This window comes from Molothrus ater, chromosome 1 (genome assembly GCF_012460135.2).
Source record: "Molothrus ater isolate BHLD 08-10-18 breed brown headed cowbird chromosome 1, BPBGC_Mater_1.1, whole genome shotgun sequence".
In the NCBI taxonomy this organism is placed as follows: Eukaryota; Metazoa; Chordata; class Aves; order Passeriformes; family Icteridae; genus Molothrus; species Molothrus ater.
In genome coordinates this window covers 2,550,478-2,578,105 of record NC_050478.2, presented here as the reverse complement: position 1 = coordinate 2,578,105, position 27,628 = coordinate 2,550,478, and the positions used below count along the sequence as shown (strand labels likewise).

Sequence of the window (27,628 nt, the reverse complement as noted above, 5' to 3'; positions counted from 1 at the left end):
GTCCAGAATTTAGTGGCTAATAAAGTCATACTGAAAAATTTCAGTGTCAGGAACTACAACCCTGCCAGTTTGGTGCATTAAATGAGCTCAGGGCATGGTTTGAGACAATCCATGGTGTAACTGAGAGCCCTGGGAAGGTTTGTGGCAGCCCTCAGTGGGTGTGTGCCTGTCTTCACTCAGAATGGGGGGCCTGAAGCCTGGTGGGAGGGACAACACAATTTCCAGAGCTTCCATGCCTTTAATTTCTACAGGGAGGTGTGAAATTCTAGTGGGAATCCACTAGAATTCCATATCTAGTGGGAAGCCTCCAGTGGGAATCCACTAGAATTCTACATCTAGTGGGAAATCTCCAGTGGGAATCCACTAAAATTCCATATCTAGTGGGAATCCACTGGAATCCCACATCTAGTGGGAAGCCTCTAATGGGAGGTGTCCCTGCCTGTGGCAGAGGGTTGGTACAAGGTGATCTTTAAGTTCTTTTCCAACCCAAACCATCCTGGGATTCTGATACTGCCCCTGATAGCTCATCCCCCACCAGCTTTGTGATTTCTGGGGGTGTTTGTGGAAGGAGAGCTGGTGGCACAGGGTGACAGGACACAAATTCCCACCTCTCAGCCCGTGAGATGTGTCAGGGTGGCTCAGGATCCCTTCCCACAAAGGACAGAGCTCCCTCCCTGTCCCTCAGCACCCCCTGGGTGCTTGCACAAGCTGCCAGCAGCCTCCTGCTCCATCAAATTTCCACTCTCTGCTCTCCCTGAACTGCCTGAAACCCTGGACAGCCTGAGGCTCCCACTTGAGAGGGCTCATCCTTGGCATTTAATTGTCAATAACTCATCCTGACCGGGGATAACCTCTGCAGGCAGCCCTGCAGGGTAATTCTGCCATAATAAACTCATTTTTTCCAGCTTTTTCTTAGGTTTTTAAGCACAACACCCACGTGAGCTGCAATTATTTCTCCCAACCCCTGTGCATGAAATATTCTGGGAGGTCAGCCACAGAAAACCATAGCAGCACTCCTGGGACAATATCCCACAGCCTTGGAGAGGAAAACAGGGATTGTGGCAGCCTGGGCAATGCAAAATCACTGCTGATAGGGGGGAATTGCAAGCACAACAGGCAGGAATAGAGCAAAGTGGAAGCTGAGCTTGGAGGGAGTGAGTTGGTGCATCCAAAAGCTGCTCTGAAAGGAGGGTGGGCACCACTCTTTTCTCCCAGAGGAAACAGCCTGAAGTTGGCACCGGGTGAGGTTTAGATTGGATATTAGGGAAAATTTCTTCACTGAAAGAGTGGCCCAGGGAAGTGGTGGGATCACCACCCCTGGAAATGTTTAAAAACTGCGTGGATGTGGCACCTGGGGATGGGGTTTGGTGGTTGTGGTGCTGGGTTAACGGTTGGAATCCAACCCAGAGGATTTTTCCAACCTTAATTAAGGGCTCTGTGATTCCTTCTGGGGGGACTGAGAGGAAGGGACAGCTCTTACTGCATTTCCCTGGTGTGGCTTTGTGCTGGTGTTTTACTCTAGCTGAGAGTAAAAACGAATAGGTTGTTGTTGTGTTGTCCTAAAGTCTTTATTTTATATTCTTTTAAGATCTTTTAAAAGTGAGAGTTCTAAGGGGATATATTGTTATTTTTGGTATGCTAGGAGTAGTGAAATAGTAATAACTGAGTGGGATTTTGAGTAGGTAGGAGCTAAGCTTACATCTTGTCTGGGGCAGAGTAACCTTATAGAAATCCCACTACCATGGTAGAATTGTGCCTACGAGCAAAAAGGCCTCTGCTCTCTGCTCCAGCTTTTTAGATCAAGGCACTTAGTGTAAGTTTCTACTAAAAGCTAAAATCTATATTCTAAATCTATATTTCTATTTTACTTTGTAGCTTCATATATCTCACTTTCTCCAGGGGTTTCAGGTCAATCCCTGTGCCCTGAGGGGCTTGCATTCCAACAGCCTGGGAGGAGGGATTGGGAGCCAGGGGGATGCTGTGGCTGGAATTCTGGAATTCTGTGACCCCAGAGAGAACTGGAGAGCCACTGGCAATTTCACTCTGGCTTTCCAAAGGAATGGGAGGGGTTGTGTGTGGCATTCACATTTTCTGAAAAATTCCCTTCACCCAGGATTTTTCCCCTGGGAAGCTGAGAAGCCTCAGAGAAAAGGAAAACAATTTTGATCTCATTTGCTTCTCCTGTGTTGTGCTCACATGTGGAATGTGTTTGGAGATTGTTCACCCACAGGTGATTGTTCCATTGGATTCTGCTGTGAGTTGTTTTCACTCTTTGGCCAATCAGGGCCAAGCTGTGTCAGGACTCTGGAGAGAGTCAGGAGTTTCCATTATTATCTTTTTAGCATTGAGTATCTTTTCTGTATTCTTTAGTATGGTATCGTATTCTTTAATATAATTTAATATAATATTATAAAATAATCAATTAGCCTTCTGAGAACATGGAGTCAGATTCATCATTCCTCCCTGCCACGAGGGTCCCTGCAAATACAATAGTTGTGATTACTCTGCCTGTTCCCAAAATACTCCTGGATGGGGGCTGCTTTTGCCTTTCTTCCTTCTGTGAGTTGGGATCAACCCCCAGGGCAGGGACACCTCCCAGCAGGCCAGGCTGCTCCAAGCCCTGTCCAACCTGGCCTTGGCTCTTCCCTGTCTGTTGGTGGGACCACATCCTGTGTCCTGCCAAAGAAGTTGTCAATTGTCACCGTCACATTTTCTGAAAATTCCCTTCACCCAGGATTCTTCTCCTGTGAAGCTGAGAAGCCTCAGAGAAAAATGAAAACAATAATTATCTGATTTGTTTCTCCTGTGTTTTGCTGCTTTGGAATGTGTTTGGAGATTGTTTATCCAACAGGTGATTGTTTCATTGGTTTCACGTGAATTGTTTTTACTTAGTGGCCAATCAGGGCCAAGCTGTGTCAGACTCTGAGGAGAGAGTCAGGAGTTTTCATTATTATCTTTTTAGCCTTCTGTCTGTATCCTTTCTCTATTCTGTAGTATAGTTTAGTTTGGTATTCTTTAATAAAATATAGATCATAAAATAATAAATTAGCCTTCTGAGAACATGGAGTCAGATTCACCATTCCTCCCTTCATTGCGAGTCTCAGAAAATACAGTCAGTATTTTACTTATATATTACTCAGTCAACTTAGCTCAGCTTCCAGAGAAACAGAAAAAAAATGCATGTTTGAGTCCAGAATTTTTTTCCTGAGGACATTTGGAGAGGGGTTGCGAGTGCCCAGTGTCTGTGATTTCATGGGAGCAGCGCACACTGAGGTCCTTGAAAAGCCAGGCTCTCTCACAAAGTGCTCTCCCATCCTTTGCTCACCCTGAATCATCAGTTTCTCCCAATTTCCCCAAAGTTTCCTTGCTTTTGAAAGACCAGGCTTCCCTCAGCAGCCTGAGCTCTGTGCCTGAGGGATCTGCAGTGATTCATCAGGGAGACAAGGCATCCCAAACAACACCAAGGTCAAATGCTTCTTAAGGCAAAACTATTCTGGGATGGTTTGTGGCCATAGCAGGGAAAACAGAGCTCCTACGTGGCCAAACCAGGCCAATCAGAGATGGAGAAGGATTTCTCCTCATCACTCAGAGCCCTGCTCAAGCAAGCACCACACGCTTTACATACTGTAACAAAATGTAAGTTTTATTCCATATTATTAGTAATGGACGTGGAATAGCCACAGTTGAGTTGGACTGATGTCCCTTTCCCTTTTGACCAGTGGTTCATATTCTAACTACAGCCCAGATGTAACATTTACACTGCAAAATACTTACAGATTCGACCTCATACTCCAAAAGTTTCTAGTACAAATACAGTTAGTACATTAAAAAAAACCCAAACCAAAAAAAAAAAAAAAAAAAAAAAGAAGAAAAACCCCACCAATCCCAGACACTTTGTAACAGCACAGACTGGTTATGGCCTTGAGTTTAGTTCAAGTATTTCCCAGTGGAATGCAATGCAAGCAAGAAGGTAATCTGGCTTTTGTGGGACATTCCTGGCCCTGAATGGTAAGAAGAGAAATGTAAGTGTGGGCACTTTATCTGACCAAGTTTAGTGAGAGAGTCAACATTTATGATTAGTTCAGCCACAAAGCCAAACCTCCCTTGTGTGTGTGGACAAAACTGCTACCTGGAGAAAAGACAAAATAAAAGCAAAGCATTAATTACACCATTGGCATTTCTTCCATGGCTGATGCTCCACCCTCTAAATTAATTTCCACGAGCTTCTGGTTGAGTTAGGAACAATTGTGGTGGGGATTTTGCTTGTGGCTGTGAATATTTTGCTGCTCTATCCTTTTCCTGCCCCTAGTGACAGGATGAAAGAAGGGATTGCTGCTCCTGCCTGGATAGGAGTCATTCCTGCAGGGTCATCATCATTGCATTTGGTCACCTTTGTGGCAGTGACTCAGTGGAGAAACCCAACATCCTAAAGGCTTTACAAGTCACAGAGTGGAGGAGGAAGGGGGGAAGTGAGCAAATCAGTATATATAACAATAATAATAATTGTAGTAATAATCTTTTCTGTTCCTAGGAATGTCTGACCCATGCTGGCTCCTGTGTGTGGCCCAAATGGGATTTGGAAGAGCTTGGATCCCTCCTCCCCATGCTCAGAGGATCAGCAGTGTCCTCCAGGCTGGCTGGGACCTCACTTTGCATCCCTGCCAGGCACCCCTGACACCAGCTGGGAATACACCCCTGTGCTTGAGTCCCTGGCAAAACTCTTGGAAAACACGGGAAAGCAGGATCAGCTCCCCTTGGGAAGGGATGTTGTGCAGGGAAATACTCCAGGCCTGAGGGATGAGCAGGGCTGGGAGTGGTCACCCCGTGTCCCTGCCCAGCAAGGGGGTTATTGATCCCCCAAGAGTCTGGCCCGGCTCTGGCACCCATCAATAATGCAATTATTGACTCTCCCTGCAGAAAACAGCCTGTGCGTGTGAGATGTGAGGGTGACACCAGCTGGGGAGAGGCTCCCAACCCTCTGCAGGACCCAGGGGTCACTCAGAGCCCCCTTGGCTCACTGTGTGACAACAAAAACGGGGTTTGAGGGAGGGCAGGAAGATTCTGACTGTACAACCACACATCTGGAGAGGGGAGCAGCGGGGTTTTGGGGAGGAGCAGAGTGCAGGAAGAGGAGAAGGGAGGGAAGGTGACACGAGGAGCAGCACTGCCACACTGCTGGCAAGCCTTCAGGTGGCTGCTGCTGGTCCCAAGACACCAGAGAAAACCATGCTAGGAAATCAGCCCTTGCAGAAAGGTTGGTGGGGCTGGAGGTGTTCAGCTTAAAGCACATTTGAGGGTGAAAAAAGCCTCCAAACAGCCAAAATATGCAGAGGTTAAAGGCATGAGACTGTCCATGTCTCCATGGGGTTGCAGAGAGGGGGTTCATGTCACCCTTTAGGGAGTCATTTGATGGTGGCAAGTTGGCCAGAAGATCCATGGGCTTTTCCCACCCTACTGCTCCAAAGTTGGAATCTCCTGCTGGGGTATTGCTGGGGCAGCCCTGCTAGACAGACTGGGTTTAATGGGTTAATCAGGTCTCTGTGACCAGCTCTGGGGGGTTTTAGCTTAAAATCTGCCCCTGGCTTTCCCCCTTTTCCCTGGCTTTGGGAGGTTTTAGCTTAAAATCTGCCCCTTGGTGAGGCGTTGGCCAAGATTTTTTCCTGGAGCAAGAGCAAGGGAGTGACATTCCTATCCCTGGTGTGGTGACCCAGGGAGGGATCTGCAGGTCAGCAGGAGCTGAGGGGCAGATCTGAGTCACCAGCAAGTGCTCAGGCCATGGATGGTGCTGAGGGAGGTAGGGGCAGGAGAAACCCAAAATCCTGCACTGCTGCCTTCCAGCATCGTGTGGGAAGCACAAGTTTATCTGGGGCTGTGGGACTGTTGCTCATGGAAAAGGAATCAGAAGAACCCAGGCAGCATCCAGCCATGGTTATCCTCAGAGTTTCCATCCCTCCCTTGGGATCACAGATTTAAATGCACACAGTTTCCCCTGGGACACAGGGCTGGGAATAAAGGAGAAATGCCACTGATGTGAGGGACGAGCTCATGCCCTGCACAGCTGCAGTGACCAGGGAACAAATTTCCACCCAGGGAACAAATTTCCCCCCAGGATCACCTCTCTCCTCCCCAGCAGCCTGGGCTGTGGCCCTGTAGGAATTTTTTCCCAGGTTTCAGCAGCCCTGTGAGCAGCCACCTCTCCTGCTGTGCCCAGCACATCCCCAGCCAGCAGGGAGCACATTCCCACGCACAGGACAAGGACAAACAGAGCACTTGGATATGTTTGTCTCCCCAGCACCATGGTGTGACCCTTCTGAGCCTTTCCTGCAAAACTCCCAGCAGAAGGGGAAGGGTGGATGGCACTGCTGGCTGCTGCTGTGCTGATCCTCCTCCTGCATCCACTTACCCTTTTCTCGAGCTGCAAGAGCAAACAGCATTCCAGGCATTTTACCAATGCCTTCAGCAGCACCAGGAGCAGGCCTGGAAGGTTCCCCAGACAAAGGGAATATTTGCTGCTGGATACCTTGCAGGATGTTTCTCTGCTTTCTTTTTAATTCTTTTTTTTTTTTTTTTTTGCTTCCAGGACCGTTCTCTAATGCATCACACAGCTCAGCCAAAGTTCCCAGGAGATGAAAGGCATAACCAAATTCCCTGCCTGTTCCCAAAAATGGCCAAAGGGATGGACATTTAAGGAACAGGCATCCTCAGGGCTTGTTAGGGACTGACCTCAAGGACATGAGAGTGATGTCCAGCTAAAAATCAGGAATATCCCATGGATAAGAAATCCTGGCACAGCCCAAGGGAACAGCTTGGCACAGGGACAGTGCAGTGCTCAGGGAGAATTTATTTCTTTTGCCATAGGTTTGATCCTGAGGGCTCTGCCTGTCTGGGTTCTCTGTGGTGGACATGAAACCACCCTCTGACCAAGAACAGCAGGAGCCTTGGAGCTCAGCAGCTTGATTTTAACACACACCCAAAGTACTCTAAGTGCATGAAAACCACCCTAAAATCAAGCCCAGCTGAGAAAAATTCCCCATAAACCCAGGAAAATCTTCCTGCTCTTGTCCTGGTCCTGTCCCCACTGAAGCCAGACCTTCTGCAAAGCCCTCCCAGTTCCCCAGGTGGGGCTGGAGGCTAAAAGGCCCAGGATGAGATCAGCCCCAGCCCTGGAGCAGCTGGTTTTTCTCAGGGGAGGAGGAAGGCTGTAGAAGGAGCAGAGGGTTGATATCACATTTACACCGAGCTCTCTATGTCTACGTTCACACTCACATGTTCACGGTGCCTGTATCTACACATGGACACACACACACCACTATGCATAGATCTGCCTCCTGCCACTATTTATAAGGGTTTGATTAATCAGAAAAACAAATTTGCCAATAGTACTTTTCCTCAATTAATCAGAAAAACAAATTTGCCAACGCCGGCCGCCGAAAATTCAGCAAGTAAAGGAGCCTCAACCCTTTACACTTTTGTTTTCCTGGTTGCATAAAGGCACTTTCTGATGATGTGAAGCAGCAGTTTGTTAAAAACCCTGTAACTGCAACAATTCCCATCACATCTGTAGCAAGTGCTACACAGGCACCAGTAGGATGCAATGTCACTGCTCGCTGCTGCTCCAGAGGCTTTGGAGCAGAGGAAGGAAAGAGGAAACCTTCAGCCCTGTGCTGGTTTTGGGTCCAGTCGCTCTGTTCCTGCCCCAGACCCAACCTGGGTGCCAGTTCTGGCTCACAGCATCCAACAAGGCCCTCATTGGCATGTGCCAGCCCAGGCAGGCCATCAGCTGTGAGCCTGCCACCAAGGTCCCTGCAATATGTCAGTGGTTTTCTTACCAAAGGATCAGGAATTAATTTGATTAAGGGTGTTTAGTAATTAAACACTGCCTGGCCTGCAGCACTCGAGCCTTGCCGTGCAGGAGGGTGGCTGATCCCTGTCAGCCTCACTTCTCTCCTGAGCCACCAGCAGCTCCTCTTCCCAGCACAGCACATGGTCCAGTCTCTGCTGGGGGCTCTGGTGCTCAGCCAGGGGCTGGGAGGTGGGGAGGGTTTGCTGTTACTCACTGGAGGTTCCCAGCTGGAGAACACGTTGGAAACAGGGAAGAAAGTCTTTTGTTAACTGGAAGACAGCACTAAATTGGTCTGAAACTCCTTTCACTCTCTTGACTTCCACACGAAAACCAAGCCCTGCGAAACAAACGCCAGATAACACCGAAAACCAGAAACAAACCAAAAATCAAAACCCCTCTCACGCCTTCCTGACAGAGTTATATCCACACGGACGTCTTCCCATCTTTACTGCTGGAGCTGCCTTTCTCCAGCGAGGCCTTGGGCTTAGCACCTTGTTTCTCCTGGGCGGTGTTGGCCCTGTTCTGCTCCACCACGGTGCCCCCCGAGGCGGGGCTGCTGGTCCGAGAGGGCTGAGTGTTGGCCTGGGTGCTGCTGTAGCTCTGGAAGGCGATGTCCAGCTGCTCCTGGGCCACCCTCAGGTGCTTGTGCAGCGTGGACAGATCGGCGGGCAGGTTCTCGTCGGGGCTGGTGCACTGCTGCTCCTGAGCCACGTTGGCCAAGTTCTGCTCGTGGGCCATCAGGCTGTTGGGGATCTTGGTGGACTTCTCGGATTTGACGACCAGGTTGTATTCGGGAGGGCAGGAGATGTTCTTGGGGTAGGCGTAGTTGTAGGGCGGCTGGCGGAAGCTGTTGATTTTCCGGTTGCGGATGGCGTCGCGGATGGTCCCGAAGCCCAGGTGGAACATCTCGCACATGTTCAGCAGCAGGCACAGGCAGCTCACCACGTACATCACCAGGAGGAAGATGGTCTTCTCCGTGGGCCGGGACACGAAGCAGTCCACGGTGTGGGGACACGGGACCCTGTTGCAGACGTAATAAGCTTCCACCTCAAAACCGTAGAGCAGATACTGCCCTATCAAGAAGCACACCTCGAAGGAAGCCCGGGTGAGGAGCTGGAAGACGTAGATCTTCATCAGTCCCTCCTGCTGGATGCGCCTCCTCCCGTCGTGCTTCTGCTGCTCTTTGCACTTGGGCTTGGCCTTGTTGGCCTTGTCGTGCTCGGCCGCGTCGTCGGAGATCATGGGCTCCTCCTCATCGGCCTCCATGGCGTCCTCCATGTTGCGCACGGCCTGCCAGTTGAGGGCAAACTGCTTCTTCTTCTTGAAGCCCTTGAGCTTCTCCTCCTCCTCGGCCGAGCGGGCGATCCTGTGGATGGCGTAGCCCAGGTACATGACGGAGGGCGTGGAGATCATGATGATCTGGAAGACCCAGAAGCGGATGTGGGAGAGCGGCGCGAAGGCGTCGTAGCAGACGTTGTCGCAGCCCGGCTGCTTGGTGTTGCAGGTGAACTTGCTCTGCTCATCGGAGTAGATGGACTCGCCCCCCACCGCCGTCAGGACGATGCGGAAGACGATGAGCACGGTGAGCCAGACCTTCCCCACGAAGGTGGAGTGGTTGTGAATCTCTTCTAGCAGGCGGGTGAGGAAGCTCCAGCTCATGTTGGTCATAAGGGCTGCTCAGTTAGAACCTGCAGGGAGAGGGGGGAGATAGAAAAAAAAAAACAGGGATGGGAGGTCACATCTTGTGCCAGAGCAGGATTGACCCTTGTGCTGGGCACTGGTGAGGCCACACCTCAAATCCTGGGGTCAGTTTTGGGCTCCTCATGACAAAGAAGGACATTGAGGGGCTGGAGAGTGTCCAGAGATGGGAATGGAGCTGGAGCACCAGGAGAGGCATTGGTGAGGCCACACCTCAAATCCTGGGGTCAGTTTTGGGCTCCTCATGACAAAGAAGGACATTGAGGGGCTGGAGAGTGTCCAGAGATGGGAATGGAGCTGGGGAAGGGGTTGGAGCACCAGGATGTAGCCATGATATTTTCTGAAGAATCCCTTTGCCAGGATTTTTCTCCTGAGAAGCTGAGAGGCCTCAGAGGAAAAGAAAAACAATAATTATCTGCTGCTGTGGAATGCAACAGGTGCATCTTTTATTGGTCTCATGTGGTTGTTTTTAATTAATGGCCAATCGCAGTCTAGCTCTCTCGGACTTTCTGGTCAGTCACAAGATTTTATTATCATTCTTTTCTATTCTGTTCAAGCCTTCTGATGAAATCCTCTCTTCTATTCTTTTAGTATAGTTTTAGTATATCATTCTCTTTTAATATAATATATATCATAAAATAATAAATCAGTTTCTGAAAAATGGAGTCAAGGTTCTCATCTCTTCCCTCGTCCTGGGACCCCTGTGATCACCACCACACCAGGAGGGGCTGAGGGAGCTGGGCAGGGGCTCAGCCTGGAGCAAAGGAGGCTCAGGGGGGCCCTTGTGGCTCTGCACAGCTCCTGACAGGAGGGGACAGCCAGGAGGGTCGGGCTCTGCTCCAGGGAACAGGGACAGAAGGAGAGGGAACGGCCTCAATCAGCACCAATGCAGGTTTAGATTGGATATTAGGGAAAATTTCTCCCCTTAAAAAGTGGTCAGGGCTGGAGCAGTGGAGGATGCTCCCACAACACAGAGACTTGCCCTGCTGAAGCATCTTTCATTAGTAAAGCCAGAAAAATGCAAAGAATCAGTGGAAGAATGGGAATATTTATGTTTACAGGCCGATGGCCCTTTTAAGTTCCTCTTGAAACAAAGCAAAACAAAACAAAACTTTAATCAAATACAGACTGTTTCAAAAATAAACCTTGAGAAGCTTTCAAGAGAAAAGCATGGATTTATTAGGAAACCTGGACAGCTGGGGAGGAAGAGCTTGTAACAAGCATTTTGTGTTTAGCTTAATGTGCAGCAAGTTCCTTGGTTGACCTCAGGCAGCACTAAGGAGAAAATTTCACTGCTTGGCTGGCACAGATACTGAGAGATGAGAGCAGTAATGAAAGCACCTACACCCCCCCCAAAAAAAGAGAAAAAAGAAGAGAAAGGAGCTGTTTTCCTATGTGGAAGAAGTATGGGCATCAACCAGAACTCTCCATGCTGGGTGAACAAGGCTGAGTGGGGAAAATGATCATAAAATCTCCAAATCCTATAATTTTTGGAGGTTGGAAGGGACCTCAAAGATCCTATGCCATGGGCAGGAACACCTTCCACCAGACCAGGTTGCTCCAGCCCCATCCAGCCTGGCTTGGTGATGGATGAGACACCAGCCTGGCCTGGCACCACAGGAGACACAAAATTCTGCTGTAGGGTTTCCATGGTGGGAGCCCAGCAGCAGGGAGGGAAACGTGCCCCACTCTGTTGTCCACATCCAGCCCTCCTGGAATGCAGCTCTGCTCCCACTGCCTCCCAGGAGAGGAGCCAAGCAGGGCTGCTTTGGTTTGCTCAGCGCTCTCGAGAGCAGGCAGATGGAATTTTCTAACCCTGCTATTTCCAGATCAAACAAATCCCCTGTGAACACAAACCCCCAAGTCTTCACACGCCGGGCTGGGGCTGTGGGAGAGCTCTGCAGATGGTGCTATTCCTGTCCTGGGGCTGGGGAAACTGAGGCACAGCTGGGTCATCAACCAGGAGGGGTGGGGAAATTCTCCTCTCTGCCACCAACCCCCAAAGCTGCTGGGAGCAGAATCCTCCTCTCCTGGCCCAAAAGTGATGCCTTGGTTGCAGGTGGGATAATTCAGCAACTGCAGGGCATGGGAAGTGATACCCACTGAGATATTCTTTATTTATTGAGGAAATTTGGTTTATTCAGGGGTGAGATGAGGAAGTTCCCTGTTTCAGTGCCTTTTTTTTGCTTCCTTACAGTGGGTACACCCCAAGGAGTATTTAACTCTTCCTCTGTGGTGTTCACCTTCAGATATGGGCAAATTGGGGTGTTAAAGGATTTGCAGAGTTAATCCAGGCACTCAGCCAAGCTCCAGCTGATGGGGGGGCTGAGAAGGGAAGACCCTGCTGGGGAAACTGAGGCACAGCTGGGTCATCAACCGGAAGGAGAGGTGGGGAAATTCTCCTCTCTGCCACCAGCCCCCAAAGCTGCTGGGAGCAGAATCCTCCTGGCCCAAAAGTGATGCCTTGGTCAGGGTTGCAGGTGGGACAGTTCAGCCACTGCAGCACATGGAAAGTGATACCCACTGAGATATTCTTTATTTATTGAGGAAATTTGGTTTATTCAGGGGTGAGATGAGGAAGTTCCCTGTTTCAGTGCCTTTTTTTTGCTTCCTTACAGTGGGTACACCCCAAGGAATATTTAACTCTTCCTCTGTGGTGTTCACCTTCAGATATGGGCAAATTGGGGTGTTAAAGGACTTGCAGAGTTAATCCAGGCACTCAGCCAAGCTCCAGCTGATGGGGGGCTGGGAAGGGAAGACCCTGACCCTGCTGGGTGTGGGGCATGGTGCATCTGCCTGTGGAGCATCCGGGGCTGGATCAGGCAGGGCTGGATGCAGCCCCACCTTGGCTGGCCCCATGCAGGTGTCCAACCCCCTACCAGCTTCCATCTGCACCCCAAATTAGCTGCAAGCCCCAAACTGTTCTTAAAAATGCACTTTGAATCCTGTAGGGCAGTTCATCCAAATTTCAGGGCTGCCTTAAAGGGTTTCTGAAGCTTACACCGAGGATAATTCACCATTTTCATAATTCACAAGTGTTACTCCTGGGCACAATTCCCAAAGCTCCAATGCACCTCCCAGGAGCTGTGTGCTGGGGCAGGGAGGGTCTGACCAAGGTTTTCACAGATTTTGGAGTAAATATTCAAGTTTTGAAGTGGTATTTGTCAGGGTTGTTAGCAAAGCACCCCCTGTCTCCTTTAGGAGACACATTTTAGGAAGGAGAACCCAATGAAGTGATCCCAAATCTCCAGAGCCAAGGAAAAGGAAGGAAATTGTAAAAATATCAGAAGTGAGGGGGTGTTGGTTTGAGAAGAACATCCCTGGCTACCAGCTCCACCCTGAGCTGTGGGTGCTGCCACTGCCCCTGCTGCCCAGCCCTCTGTGCACATCTGGATCTGCAGGAACATCTGCAGGAAACAGCCCTGGGCTGTTCCTGCACCCTGGGACCCTCCTGTGTGGGGTCACACCTTGGTGAGCATGGCTGAGTGGGGAAAACGATCGTAAAATCTCAAAATCCTATAATTTTGGGGGGTTGGAATGTGTTTTTTACCAAAACACATTCTGGTAAAAGCTGCTTGGCTGTTGGGGACACCCCTGTGTGCCCCCCTGCCCTCCTGGCACTGGACCTGAGAGCAGGAGCCAAGGGAAATGAGGTAAAAACCCTTCCCTACAAACCAGTTTGGTTAAAATTTCCATGGGGTTTAGGATTCACTGGCTACAAAGACCAAACTGTGGGATTTCAATGCTTTTAATTGCTTGGGTGGGGGGTTAGTGCACCATGATGTTTTGGAATTAACTATAAATAAAACAAGCTTCCAAGGAAAGGCTTGTTCACAGCGCAGGACTGGCACTGGGAGAAGGCTGTGTTTCCTCTCCTCTGAGTCTCCTCTCCTCACAATCCCAACCACCAAAGCACAAAGCACAGATTTTTGCATCTTTCCACCTGCTGCAGACCCAATTCCTCTGTGCAGTGTGAAAATTATGCAGTCTGGGTGACAAACCCATCTGGGTGGGTCTGCAGCAGGCAGAGGGATTAGATGAGGTGGTTCATGTAGCTTAAATATCTCCCCACAAAAGGATTCCTCATCCCTGTGGCTTTGAAACCCATTTATTCAGTCATCCATCATCACCTCCAGAGGTGACACACAGTGTGTTAAACACACACAGGGCACAAGCTCCACTTCAAAACAGCTACAAAGGGCAGGTTGGACTGCTCAAAGCACCACCAGCTCCTAAAGCAGTACAGGAATGAGATGTTCTGACCACAGTGACTTCCCAAAGCCCCCTGACCCCTCCACACAACTGCAGGCGCAGCTGTAGGAACTGGGAAAAGTTTAAAAACTGAGTGTAAAACATGCTAAAGAATGAAAAAATCATAAATCAGTGCTAGCTGGCTGTCAGTCCATTCTGGACAGTTCTCACTCTGCTGCCTGAACTACAGTGCAGATTGATGTGGCTGAATTGCCTCCCCAAGAAAGGACTCCCCATCCCTGTGGCTTTGAAATCCCTTCATTCAGTCATCCATCATCACCTCCAGAGGTGTATGAAACACACACAGGGCACAAGCTACAGCTCAAAACAGCTACAAAGGAGGGGTTGCACTGCTCAAACCACCAGCAACTCCTAAAGTAGTCAGAACTGTGTGCAGCCAATACAGGAATGAGATGTTCTGACCACAGTGACTTCCCAAAGCCCCCTGACCCCTCCCCACAACTGCAGGCACAGCTGTAGGAACTGGGAGAACTTTAAAAACTGAGAGTAAAATGCACCAAAGAATGAAAAAAACATAAATCAGTGCTAGCTGGATGTCAGTATGTTCTGCATGCTGCCTGAACTACAGTGCAGATTGATGTGGCTGAATTATCTCCCCACGAAAGGACTCCCCATCCCTGTGGCTTTGAAATCCCTTCATTCAGTCATTCATCATCACCTCCAGCATATGAGACACACACAGGGCACAAGCTCCACTTCAAAACAGCTACAAAGGACAGGTTGGACTGCTCAAACCACCAACACTCCTAAAGCAGTACAGGAATGAGATGTTCTGACCACAGTGACTTCCCAAAGCCCCCTGACCCCTCCACACAACCGCAGGCACAGCTGTAGGAACTGGGAAAAGTTTAAAAACTGAGAGTAAAACATGCCAACGAATGAAAAAAAATATAAATAAAAAATATAAATCAGTGCTGAATTATCTCCCCAAGAAAGGACTCCCCATCCCTGTGGCTTTGAAATCCCTTCATTCAGTCATCCATCATCACCTCCAGAGGTGACACACAGAGTATGAAACACACACAGCTGTAGGAACTGGGAAAACTTTAAAAACTGACTCTAAAACACGCTAAAGAATGAAAAAAACATATAAATAGCTGCTAGCTGGGTGTCAGTCCGTTCTGCACGCTGCCTGAACTACAGGGAGGGGGAAAAATCTACTTACAGAGACATGACGCTCCTCGCGGTGGCTTTCCCTCCTCCACCGGCATTCCTGTGCCTCCAGTCCCTCCTCCCTGCCCTGGATAAAGCCCCAGCAGCTCGGGCCAGCCCCGCTCCAGCGCTGGGCAAGCCGAGCTCCCTATTTAAGGCGCTCAGACCCCGCCTTTGCCCGCAGCCCCTGCCCGACCCTTTCCAAGCCTGGGGAGAAGCTGGGAAGGTGCTCCACAGACACTCCAGGAGAGAGAAAGGCACTGGTTTTAAATCCAAACAAGCTGCCGGGGCTGGTTTTAGGAACGCCGCCTGGAATTCTGCTTGAGTGAATTAATAGCATCAGCTTGTGGCACTGGTGAGAGGTTTGGAAAGGCTGAGAGCGTGACTAATAGGGAACATGTGGAAAAGACATTTTGGTAAAAGCTGCTTGGCCGTTGGGAGTGAAAAATAAAATAAAATAAAATAAAATAAAATAAAATAAAATAAAATAAAGTAAAATGAAATGACATGAAATAAAATAAAATAAAATAAAATAAAATAAAATAAAATAAAATGACATGAAATAAAATAAAATAAAATAAAATAAAATGACATGAAATAAAATAAAATAAAATGAAATAAAATAAAATAAAATAAAATAAAATGACATGAAATAAAATAAAATAAAATAAAATAAAATGACATGAAATAAAATAAAATAAAATGAAATAAAATAAAATAAAATAAAATAAAATGACATGAAATAAAATAAAATAAAATAAAATAAAATAAAATAAAATGAGCTAGCTAGTGGGGAAACCTGCCCTGAAGCTCCTGCTTTGCTGCACTGCCAGGAAAAGCTGTCCCTGAAGGAGAGGGTTTCCCTCTCTCCAAGCTGGTGGAAGGAGCAGAGAGCAGGTGAAGGATGGGAAAGGGGTTTTGAGCACCTACAGAGACTTTTCTGGCTTCTTTGCAGCTGCAGGAATGATAGCAGGGATGGGGATGCACAGGAAGCCTGAGGCAAGTGGTTCTCAAGAAGAAACCTCCACCCTGATGGTCCAAGGAGCACCTGCTCCATCCATGAGGAGCTTTGGCATTGCCGTTCCAGCAGCACCAGGGCTCAGGGTGTCAATGCTGTTAACAGAATAAATAACATTTCTGCTGTGCTCAGAGTGGAAGTGGACAGTCAGGACAGAAATTCCAGCAAGGATCAGATCCCTGAGGGCAGAAAACATGGGAAGATCTGCACTGGGGATTACAGGGGGTGTTGGAAACTGTATGGTTTATCAGGAGCTGGTGCTGACAAAACAGGATATTCAGAGCTCTGGCTGCCCAAAAAGCCTGAATGGACCTGGAAGGGCAATTCCTGCTCATTGGAACTTGTTGCCTGGATGCTCTTGCAAGGAGCAGCTGCATTTTATTGCAGCCCCATTCCTCGAGGTTTCCTGTTATAAACTAATTACTCACTTATCATCACTGATAAGTTTATTCCCTGTTTGGAATTAGTCACCCAAGATAGGCAGGAAAAGCCTTATCAGCTGGGTGAGGTGTAGGGATGAACACACCTTGGTGGGAATATGCCACACCAGGAAAACCAGGGTTTGGGAGGCATTTTTGGGGGATAAACCTCTAAAAAAGTTAAATTATCACAACCCTGGCTTCATGCTTCAGCTTCAGCATGTGGCACAGTGACAGCTTGCTCTCCCCAAGGACACAGGGAGGTTCCAGAGGAGAGCACCAGGGCTGGAGATCTCCAAACCCTCCCAGGGCTGGAGATCTCCAAACCCCCCAAAACTGAAGATTTCCAAACCCCTCCAGGGCTGGAGATCTCCAAACTCTTCAGGGCTGGAGATCTCAAAACACCCCCAAAACTGAAGATTTCCAAACCCCTCCAGGGCTGGAGATCTCCAAACCCCCCAAGGGTTGGGTTTCTCCAAACCCTCCCAGGGCTGGAGATCTCCAAACATTTCCCAGGGCTGAAGATCTCCAAACCCCCCAAGGGTTGGAGATTTCCAAACTCTCCAGGGCTGGAGATCTCCAAACACCCCCAAAGCTGAAGATTCCCAAACCCCTCCAGGGCTGGAGATCTCTGAACACCCCAAGGGTTGGGGATCTCAAAACCCTCCCAGGACTGGGAATCTCCAAACCCCTCCTGGGCTGGAGATTTCCAAACCACCCCAGGGCTGAAGATCTCCAAACCCCCCAAGGGTTGGGTATCTCCAAACCTCTCCCAGGGCTGGAGATCTCCACACACTCCAAGGGTTGGGGATCTCCAAACCCCTCCCAGGGCTGGGGATCTCCCAGTGGATGCACAGGGGCAGTGGATGTTCCTTGGGTGCATCCCCCACAATCAGCACATGTCACACCTGCTCCTTCCTAAAGCCACACCCTGTGACATCTGCCAGTGCTCAGGGATGGCCACCAAGAGCTCGTTCCCACCCAAGAGCTGTGGTGAAAGCCCCACCTGCTGCTGCTGGTGCAGGACGGAGCTGCAGGGAAGTGCTGTTGGTTATTTAAAAATAACCAGCTGAGAACAACTCCCAGGCTCAGCTCAGAGATAAAAGGCAGCTCAGCGTGGTCCCAGCCCTGTGGGTCAGGCAGATTTTCCAGGCTCTTTGCTTTCTAACCATCAGGGTTATTTATACACACAGCTCTCCTGGCTGGGTGAAGATTTCTGGGGCATCTGTGCTTCAGGCAGGCCAGGCAACATCTGCTCCTGCCCCAGCCATCCCTCTGGCAGGGACTGAGGGGTTCCCATCACCAAACCAGCACCCAGGCAAGGAGGCAGAGCCATAAATGAATGTTCAGGGAAAAACCCACCCCTGCAGCATCCTCAGTTCAATGCCTGGCCAGGAGAGATGGGAATAAAAGAGAGGAGACAGAGGGGAAAGGGTGTGATGGAGCTTTGGGTAATTGTGGCTGCTGCTGGCAGTCACCTCTCCAAGCCACCTCTCCCCCAGGCACCATTTGTGTTTCAGAGCAGTGATCTGTGCATATTTATTTAAATGTCCTATGGAAATACAGGAGTGCTGTCACCAATGATAATGAGACCTGGTGTGACATCTCCTGCTACAGCAGGAATGAGGAGTGACCATAATTACCCACTCTGAGCACAGAGCTACAGAGCTCTGGGCTGGATGGTGCTGACAGGTCATTGTCTTTGCTGATTTTCCTCTTTTGGGTGTTCATTTGTTCAGTTTTTAAACTAAAGCAATGAAGGTATGCATCTTTGTGCAAAGGATAAGCCTGTTCTTAAAACAGGGCCCACTGTGTTGAGACAGATGTGACAAAACTGGAATAAATTCAAAGCACCATCTTTTTACCTTATTGACTATTGTTGTTTTGAGATGATGGAATTTCCCATCTGAGAAGCAAAAATGTTTGAACACCACAAGTGAGAGCAAGATGCAAAGCAGCAGTTTTAGTTCTTATCTTTATCCTCTTGGATTAACTTCACTAAAAACGTTTTTCCCCTGACTTTTGGAGGTGGGATGCAGGACTCATCCTCACCTTTGGTGGCTGTGGGTGCTGCCCACTTTGAAAGGGATTTGTGATGGAAAACGCAGCAAAGGGACAGCTAAAATGGAATATTGGGATGTAGAAAATATTATTTTTCTTTTGCCTAGACCAAAAATCTACAGAACTGTGTTGTTATTTGCCAGTAATTTGGTGGCAGTTATGGGGAAAAAGGGATCTGGGGAGGAACTCTGAGGTTCACCCCCTTCAAGATGGCCTTCAGGGGTTGACACCTCCTTCCTCAATGTGTCCTCCTTTCCTCCACCCCCTCTTGTGCTCTCAGAGCTGCTGGCCCAGGAGCACACAGGTGTGGGGGAATCCATGGGTTTGGAAGAGGATTTGGGCTCATTTTCAACCACTTTGGTTCAAGCCAGCCCTGAGAATTTGACATTTCCAGCAGCACGTGCCTGGCTGAGAGGTGAACGGAGGCCTGTGGAGAATCCCAGAATGGTTTGGGTTGGAAGGGACCCTAAAGAGCCTCCAGTTCCACCCCCGGCCATGGGTGGGGACACCTTCCACTGCACCTGAGGGCCAAGCTGTGTCCTACTGGGACATCTCCATTTGCATTTCCTGGTGGCAAAGAGGCCACCAGCTCCCACGGGAGCCCCTCCTTCATGCCTGGATTCTCCAGAGCCTTCAGCAACCCCAGGACCCAAACTGCGTCCCCAAGGACCCAAGCTATGTCCCCAGAAACCCAAGCTGTGTTCCCAAGGGCCCAAACTGCGTCCCCAAGGACCCAAGCTATGTCCCCAGAAACCCAAGCTGTGTTCCCAAGGGCCCAAACTGCGTCCTCAAGGACCCAAGCTATGTCCCCAGAAACCCAAGCTGTGTTCCCAAGGGCCCAAACTGTGTCCCTAAGGACCCAAGTTGTGTCCCCAGGAACCCAAACTGGGTCCCCAATGACCCAAGCTATGCCATCAGGAACCCAAAATATGTCCCCAAGTTGCCAGCCTGTGTCCCCAGTGACCGAAGCCCTGTCATTGCCCTGGTGACATGGCTGGGCTGGGGCTGGGCCACATCTCCTGAGTGCTTTGGGACAGTCCAGCAGCTCCCAGCAAGGATGGGAGCCCCATCCTGGGATAGGGGTTGGGTTAATGGGTGGAGGGGCCACACCTGGGGACAGAAGGAGCCATTTCCTCATGAAACGGGAACGCAACCAACAATTCCATGGGTCAGGGGATCAGGGACGAGCGTGGCTGTCCCAGGGAGCTGTTCAGGAGCTGGGAGACTGAGGCAGGGGTGAGCAGGTGGGAATGGCCCTGGTGCTGCTCAACTCACCCATGCCAGCCAAGGGCTTCCAGGCTCATTTTCAGTCCCACCAAATTCCCTGATTTAACACCAAACCCATCCCAGCTGTGCAAACTTCTCCCCTCCTTCACACAGAGCTTTGGGTGCTCTCCAAGATTTGGGGCTAATCAGGGCTTGCGTCCTAAGAACTCAGCCAGAACCTTAATTCTCTTTAAAAAACCAATTTACAAGCAGCAGAAAAAGCTGTGCCAGGGTCTGCTTCTAAAATCTGCTTCATCACAAAACTCTGCTCAGACCTTTCAGGGCAGTGGTGATGCCAACCCCAATGCAAATGTCACTTCAAGGACAGAAAGACAAAATCTCTACTTATTCATCATCAGGTTGATTTTTATCCTGCGTCCAGCTCTGTTGGATGAACCTAAGAAGGTTTTGATGTGGAAAAGAATTATGTGGTTGGTCTCTGGCTCTTTGCAAGGATGAAACAGGGAAAATCTGGTCTTACACATTTTTCCAAAGCCCGTGGGGATTTTGGCTGAATAATGTAAGACTGTTTGAAAGCGAGGTGAGGGATGTTTTCCTTCATGCACTCTGAAAATGTAAACTCTGGCTCTGAGCTGCCATGACATTTGGACCACAGCTATGCCTCAGTTAGCACAAAGATAGGTCAGAAAATGGAATTTCTGTGAAGTTTGCATTGGTTTGTGCCTGGAGCCAGAAGCCAGGGCTGTTAGCAGAATAAATAACATTTCTGCTGAAAAACAGGGAAAGTTTCCTTCAGATATCACTGGCTGATCACTGCAGAAAGGTAAAAGCACTTCACTTTGAAAATGACCTAAAAACTTATCTGATATGCTTAAATAACAACAAGATTTATATTCTAAAGTACAAAAGCCCAGAGGAAATGTTTAAACCCAGGCTGGAGAGCAGAAGCAATTTATTCCAGCCCTTCCCAGCTGAACATTTCTCTGCCATGGACACATTCCTGAGATAAATTTCAGTGTTGAGAAAAAAACACATTAATTTTTCTGAGGGGAACCTTTCTGCTGAAGTGTCTGAGGCGGTGAGATGACAACGAGATGACACTGAGGGATGGCAAGAAGGGACTCAGGTGGAGCTCTGAGATGTGGCTCAGCAAAGCCCTTTGTAGCGTTTTTCCCCCCGCATCTGTTCCTGCTCCAAAGAAAACATCTGCCTCCATAGCCAGAGGTCCAATTGAGCCATTATTCCCTCCTCTATTTGCTTCCCTTTCCTGAAGTAGCTGTGGGAGCAGTGGGAATGAAAGGCCATCCCCAACCCCACCCATCAGGGTCATCCCTGGAGCTGGAGCTGCCCCTGTTCCTCCTGGAATCCCATCCTGCCTCCCTGAGCTCTCATAACAGGAAGCAATAAAATTTCCACTCGGTGTTGCCAGCCCTGTGAAGCCAAGCCAGGCATGACTTGCTCTAGACCTTCCTGAACTTGTACAAAAGAGTGAAAAGAAATGAAAAAAAAATTAAACAATTCAATTAAAATCAGAGGAAATCCATCCCCAGGCTGTGCAAAAGTTCACAGCTCATCTCCTCCTCCCTCTGTTGTCCATGTGGACATTCCTCCATCCAGCAGTGCCTCAACGCAGGTGGAAAAGGGTCAGGGTGTATGGGAGAGGTTAGGGAATGCTGGAAATAAAAAGGGAAATGGACACATTTTTGGCTGCTCCAGCAAGGTGTGGGTTTGGTGGTTTATTTCCCCAACACCTGCGGATGGGCAGAAATGGAGGGAGCTTGGAAGGGCCCCAGGAAAAGGGGTCAGGAGAGGGTGGAAGTTCAGCCACAGCTTCTGAGCTGCATTTTGGAGTTGCTGGGTGAGGTCCCTGACTGGTGCCAAGTGGGTGAAAGGAACATTTTCCCCTATTTTTCAGCAGCATAAAAACCCCACTCCCAATGTCAGTGTGGGAAGAGGGAAGGGGATGGGAGCAGCAGCACCTCAGGGACAGCTTGAGCATAAATCAGCAACCCCCAGAGTGGAGGTGGAGCAGTTCAGTCCTTGGCACCCTCCCAAAGAAAGGCATGGAGGTGACAGAGCTGGAGCCCCTCTGCTCTGCAGCCAGGCTGGGAGAGCTGGGAATGCTCACAAGGAGCTCCAGGGAGAGCTCAGGGCCCTGCCAGGGCCTGAAGGGGCACCAGGAGAGCTGGAGAGGGACCAGGGACAAGGGGTGGAGGGACAGGACACAGGGAATGGCTTCAAAGTGAAAGAGAGAGAATGGTTAGATGGGATATTGGGAAGGAATTCCTGGCTGGAGGGTGGGCAGGGGCTGGGATGGAATTCCCAGAGCAGCTGTGGCTGCCCCTGGATCCCTGGCAGTGCCCAAGGCCAGGCTGGATGGAGCTTGGAGCAGCCTGGGACAGTGGGAGCTGTCCCTGCCATGGCAGGGGTGGAACAGGATGGGCTTTGAGGTCCCTTCCAACCCAAACCATTCCATGATTCCATGGTTCTCTGAAAGCTCAACACCTCCTCCAGCTTTCCCCACCAATCTCCCCCTGCAGACACCTGCAATTCTCACAGGTTTGGGGTGGTTTTATGTGTGGAAAATGCTTTGCAATGTCACAGCCAAGCTGCTGACCCTGAGAGTCTGACTCTTTTTTTTTTCCCCCAGAAGTTCCAGTGGAAAAAATGATTGGTGTCACTTCTGTCACCACACTCCTCATCCATGTCAGACACTGCAGCAGATGGCACGAGCTGCTCACACCCAGCCAGGACAGCCATCAGAAACGGTCCAAAGTCATTTAATGTTTTTATCTTCTCTTGGATAACAAGTGACAGGACAAGAATAAATGGTCTCAAGTTTATGGCACCAGGGGAGGTTTAGATTGGGTATTAGGGAAAAATTCTTCACAAGAAAGAGTTGTAAAACACTAGAACAGAGTGTCCAGGGCAGTGGTGGAGTCACCAATACTGGAAGTGTTCAAAACTGTGTGGATGTGACACACCTGGGGATGTGGTTGAGGGGTGGTTATGATGGTGCTGGGTTGACTGGTGATGATCTTAAACAATTCTATGTTTCTAATGATTCTAATTTTTTACAAAAGCAAAAATATCTGTAATTTGCCAACCAAAAGGAACCTCTCAACTCTAACAGGGCCAGGAGCTTGCAGTGAGCAAGTTCTCCATCAAGTTGTCCAGGAACAGGACCCAGACCAGGTGTTTGCATCAGGTCCAGGTTTGTTTGCTCTGCCAGGTCCATGCTCTGCCTGGTCCTCAGGATGGTCCCTCACACTGCCCTGGCCAGACCCTGGCACCACTGAGGACTGCCCTGCCCTGTCCTGCCCTACACCATCCTTGGGGCAGAGCTCATGTCCTGCTGCTCTAAACAGCCCTGAGGTGGTTAAGGACAATCTGGGGCTCATTTGGAGCAGCTGCTGGGCTTGAGAGCAGCTTCAGGGTCCTGCTTGGGTGTGTCACCTCCTCAGGGTCCTGCTTGGGTGTGTCACCTCCTCAGGGTGCTGAGTCGCACTCTGGGGCTCAGCCTGCTCTGCCAGCAATGGAATCACAGAATCCCAGGTGTATTTGGGATGGAGGGGATCTTAAAGCCCATCTTTAAAGCCATGGCAGGGACACCTTCCACTGTCCCAGGCTGCTCCAAGCCCCATCCAGCCTGGCCTTGGGCACTGCCAGGGATCCAGGGGCAGCCACAGCTGCTCTGGGCACCCTGTGCTAGGGCCTGAGCACCCTCACAGGGAAGAATTTATTCCTAATATCTCATCTAAAGCTACCCTCTATCAATCAATCTCTATCCCCTTTGTCCAAATTCCCCCTCCAGCTCTCCTGGAGCCCCTTTAGCCACAAGAAGGGGTTGCAAGGTCACCTTGAATCTTTCTCTTCTCCAGGCTGAACAATCCCAATTGTCTCAGCCTTTCCCCACAGGAGGTGTTCTCCATCCCTCTGGTCTCTCAAACCCCCCACCCACCACAGAGGTTCTGCTTGCAGGAGCTGAGGTGAAGCTCAGGCAGCAGGACTTGTGAGATAAGACAAAATTTTACCCAAACCATCATATCTGAAATAGCAGATCTTTCTGCAGATTCCAACACTCATTGCTGGGATATCTGTTTTATCTATTTCCCAATCTTTTGGCTTTGGAGAAGCCTCTGACTTGTCAGGTCAGACAGAGCCATAACAGTGAGGCTGCTCCATGATCCAAGTGTTGTGCAAACAGCGACAAGAGCTGGGAACAGCTGTCAAACCCTTCTCTCCCCCATAGAAACCCTTCCCTGTGCCCTCCCCAAATAAATCTGCTGCACACTCACCACCCCAAATCACCAAAATATCCTCCTGAGCTCAGCCCTGAACACAGATTTTCTTCATGGTAACAAAATCTTTATGGTAAGGAAATTCAACACCAACTTTAAAACTGCATTGAAGACGGCAAGAAGTTGCCCAGAGAGGCTGTGCCCTCCCCAAATAAATCTGCTGCACACTCACCACCCCAAATCACCAAAATATCCTCCTGAGCTCAGCCCTGGACACCAGATTTTCTTCATGGTAACAAAATCTTTATGGTAAAGAAATTCAACTTTAAAATTATATTGAAGAAAACAAGAAGTTGCCCAGAGAGGCTGTGCCCTCCCCATCCATCCCTGGAGCTGTTCCAGACCAAGCTGGACAGGGCTTGGAGCAGCCTGGGGTAGTGGAAGGTGTCCCTGGCAGGGCTTGGAATGAGGTGATCTTTAAGGTCTCTTCCAGCCCTGGCAGGGCTTGGAATGAGGTGATCTTTAAGGTCTCTTCCAGCCCAAACCATTCTGGGATTCTATGGAGACAAGAAGGAAAATGCCAGAGCAGATCCAAGACACTCGGGTGTGACTTTGTGGCCCGTTTCCCCATTACTAATTAGACCTAAATGGAATTAAAAGGGAAGACAGAGACTCGAGCATGAAAAATAAGGCAGCAGATGGGTCTTGCCAAACTGTTCTTAGATAACAGACACAACAGAAAGTAAGGAAAAATAGGAAACTTCATTTCCACAAGTGCTTTCCTACCCTCCTGGCCGGGTTCCCAGCATAACCAGGGCAGGTTCCCACTCTGCTCACCAAGATATTTCATTACACAGATATCACCAGCAAATATTTAATTACCCCTTAGGTAATTAGGCACAGACTCAATTACACAGCCAGGTTTGCATGCAAAGAGAGAGAAAAGCCCAGAGGAGAGCCCAGGACTGGGTGAGCAGCACGGTACCTTCCAGAGCTCCAGGCTGGAGCATCAGCCAGGGCTGCAGGTCCTGATCTGAGGAGGGTCTGATCTGAGGGGTGGAACAGGGACAGGAACCTTCCTGGACATGCTTACATAGGTGGTCCCCACCCGCTGACGTGCAGAGGTCAGCAGCTCCTGCCTCACATCTGGACAGCCCCGCGTCCCCCGTGCCAAGAAGGGACACTGCCAGAATCACATTTCCTGGAAACATCCCTTTTCTCAGGATTCTTCTCCTGGGAAGCTGAAAAGCCTTAGAGAAAAAGGAAAACTATAATTATCTGATTTGCTTCTCCTGTGTTTTGCTGCTTTGGAATGTGTTTGGAGATTGTTTATCCAACAGGTGATTGTTTCATTGGTTTCATGTGAATTGTTTTGACTCTTTGCCCAATCACAGCCAAGCTGTGTCAAGGCTCTGGAAGGAGTCACAAGTTTTCATTATTATCTTTTTAGCCTTCTGTAAGTATCCTTTCTGTATTCTTTAGTATAGTATAGTATTCATTAATATAATATAGTATCATAAAATAATAAATTAGCCTTCTGAGAACATGGAGTCAGATTCATCATTCCTTCTTTTATCTTTTTAGCCTTCTGTCTGTATCCTTTCTGTATTCTTTAGTATAGTATAGTATGGTATTCATTAATATAATATAGTATCATAAAATAATAAATTAACCTTCTGAGAAACTGGAGTCAGATCCATCATTCCTTCCTGCCATGGGGCACCCCACAAATACAACAGGACACCACGTGTCTGGTCATCCCCAAAGGCTGCAGGGGTGTTGGGTCAGGGTCCCTCTCTCCCCTCAGGAGTGGGGCAGTGCCATGGGGAAGGTGTCCCCAGGCTGGCATCCAGGTGGGGATGGAGCCAGTGCCAGCTGGCCCTGGGCCACACTGCTGCTCAGAGCAAAGGCTGACCTGAGAGCTGCAGTGCTGGAGTCCTTTGGGCACCCCGGGGGGCTCCAGCAGCACCTTCTCCACCCCCTCACCACAGTGGGCATGAGCCCACACCTGCCTGTTGGACAAACCCTACACCACAGCACCACACCCTAGACCAGCACCACAAAAACGTACACCACAGCACCAAACTGTGCACCACAGCACCAAACCCTACGCCAGCACCACAAAAACCTACACCAGCAGCACCAAACCCTGCACCACAGCACCACAAAAATCTACACCAGCACCACCAAACTCTACATCAGCACCACAAAAACCTACACCACAGCACCAAATCCTGCACCAGTACTACAAAAACCTACACCACAGCACCAAACCATGCACCAGCAGCACCAAATCCTACACCACAGCACCACCAAACCCTACACCACAGCACCAACCCTACACCAGCAGCACCAAACCCTGCACCACAGCACCACAAAAATCTACACCGGCACCACCAAACTCTACATCAGCACCACAAAAATCTACACTGGCGCCACCAAACCTATACCAGCATCACCAACCCTATACCAGCACCACAAATTCTACCCTACACCACAAAACCCACACCACACCACCAAACCTACAGCAGCAGCACCAAACCCACACCAGCACCACCAAACCCTACACCACACCCCCAAACCTATGCCAGCACCCCCAAACTGTACAGCAACACCACCAAACCTACACCAGCACCATGAAAAATGACCCAACAGCACCAAACCTACACCAACACCCCCAAACCACCACACTTCAGGCCAAGGCAGATGATCCCAGCCTTGCTCCCTGCCCTGTCCCTTTGGACAAGGATGAAAGGAGCCAGGAGATGTGGGCTGCAGCCAGGTGTCCTCAGGGGACCATTATGGGATGGCACCTTCCTCCAGAGAGGATCCACCGTGTGGCCGCACTGCAGGAGCGCACAATCCCTTCCAGCCTCAATCCTTAATGAACAGGTCATGAAATCACAGAATCCTGGAACTGCTGGGGTTGGAAGGGACCTCTGGAGATCAGCCAGTCCAACCCCCCTGCTCAGGCAGGGTCACAGAATCACAGAATCACAGAATAATGAGGTTGGAAGAGACCTCCAAGATCATCAAGTCCAATCCATGCCCTAACACCTCAGCTAGACTATAGCACCATGTCCAGTCTTGTTAAACACATCCAGACATGGTGATTCTACCACCTCCCTGGGAAGAGCATTCCAGTACTTTATTATTCTTTTGGTGAAAAATTTCTTCCTAATATCCAACCTGTACCTTCCCTGGTGTAGCTGGAGACTGTGTCCTCTGGTTCTGTCAGAGACCAACCCCACCTGTCTGCAGCCTCCCTGCAGGAGTTGTAGAGAGCAATAAGGTCACCTCTGAGCCTCCTCTTCTCCAGGCTAAACAGCCCCAGCTCCTTCACACGTTCCTCACAGGGTTTGTGCTCCCAGCCCCTCTCCAGCCTCGTTGCCTCCTCTGGACATGCTCAAGCATCTCAATGTCCTTCCTAAACTGAGGGGCCAGAGCTGGGCACAGCTGGGGGAGAAGCTTCATTCAGCTGTGCCTTCCACCAGTCTTTTCTTTGCTCCAGGTGACCTGGAGCAGGTGGCACAGGAGCTCATCCCAGTGGCTTTGGGGTGTCCCCAGAGAGGGGGGCTCCACGCCCTCCCTGGGCAGCTGTTCCAGAGCTCTGCCACCCACCATGGGAAGAAGTTTTTCCTCATGTTGAGGTGGAACTCGTTGTGTTTTTGTTCATGGCCATTGCTCCTCATCCTGT

General features: G+C 49.6%; 1 protein-coding gene across 3 annotated transcripts in view; it reads right to left on the bottom strand.

Moving 5' to 3' along the window:
• Positions 1 to 3,622: 3,622 nt before the first annotated feature.
• The window catches only part of GJC2 (gap junction protein gamma 2), a 48,637-nt gene continuing 24,631 nt past the window's right edge, over positions 3,623 to 27,628 (bottom strand). For 2 of the 3 annotated variants that reach the window (XM_036378642.2, XM_036378643.1), the window contains one exon: positions 3,623 to 9,531. In XM_036378642.2, the coding sequence (XP_036234535.1) occupies positions 8,261 to 9,511 (1,251 nt within the window). In that variant the 5' untranslated portion in view covers positions 9,512 to 9,531 and the 3' untranslated portion in view covers positions 3,623 to 8,260. Of the gene's footprint in view, positions 9,532 to 14,978; positions 15,044 to 27,628 lie in introns of those variants that run through there. The other variant, XM_036378644.1, reaches the window with a different exon arrangement.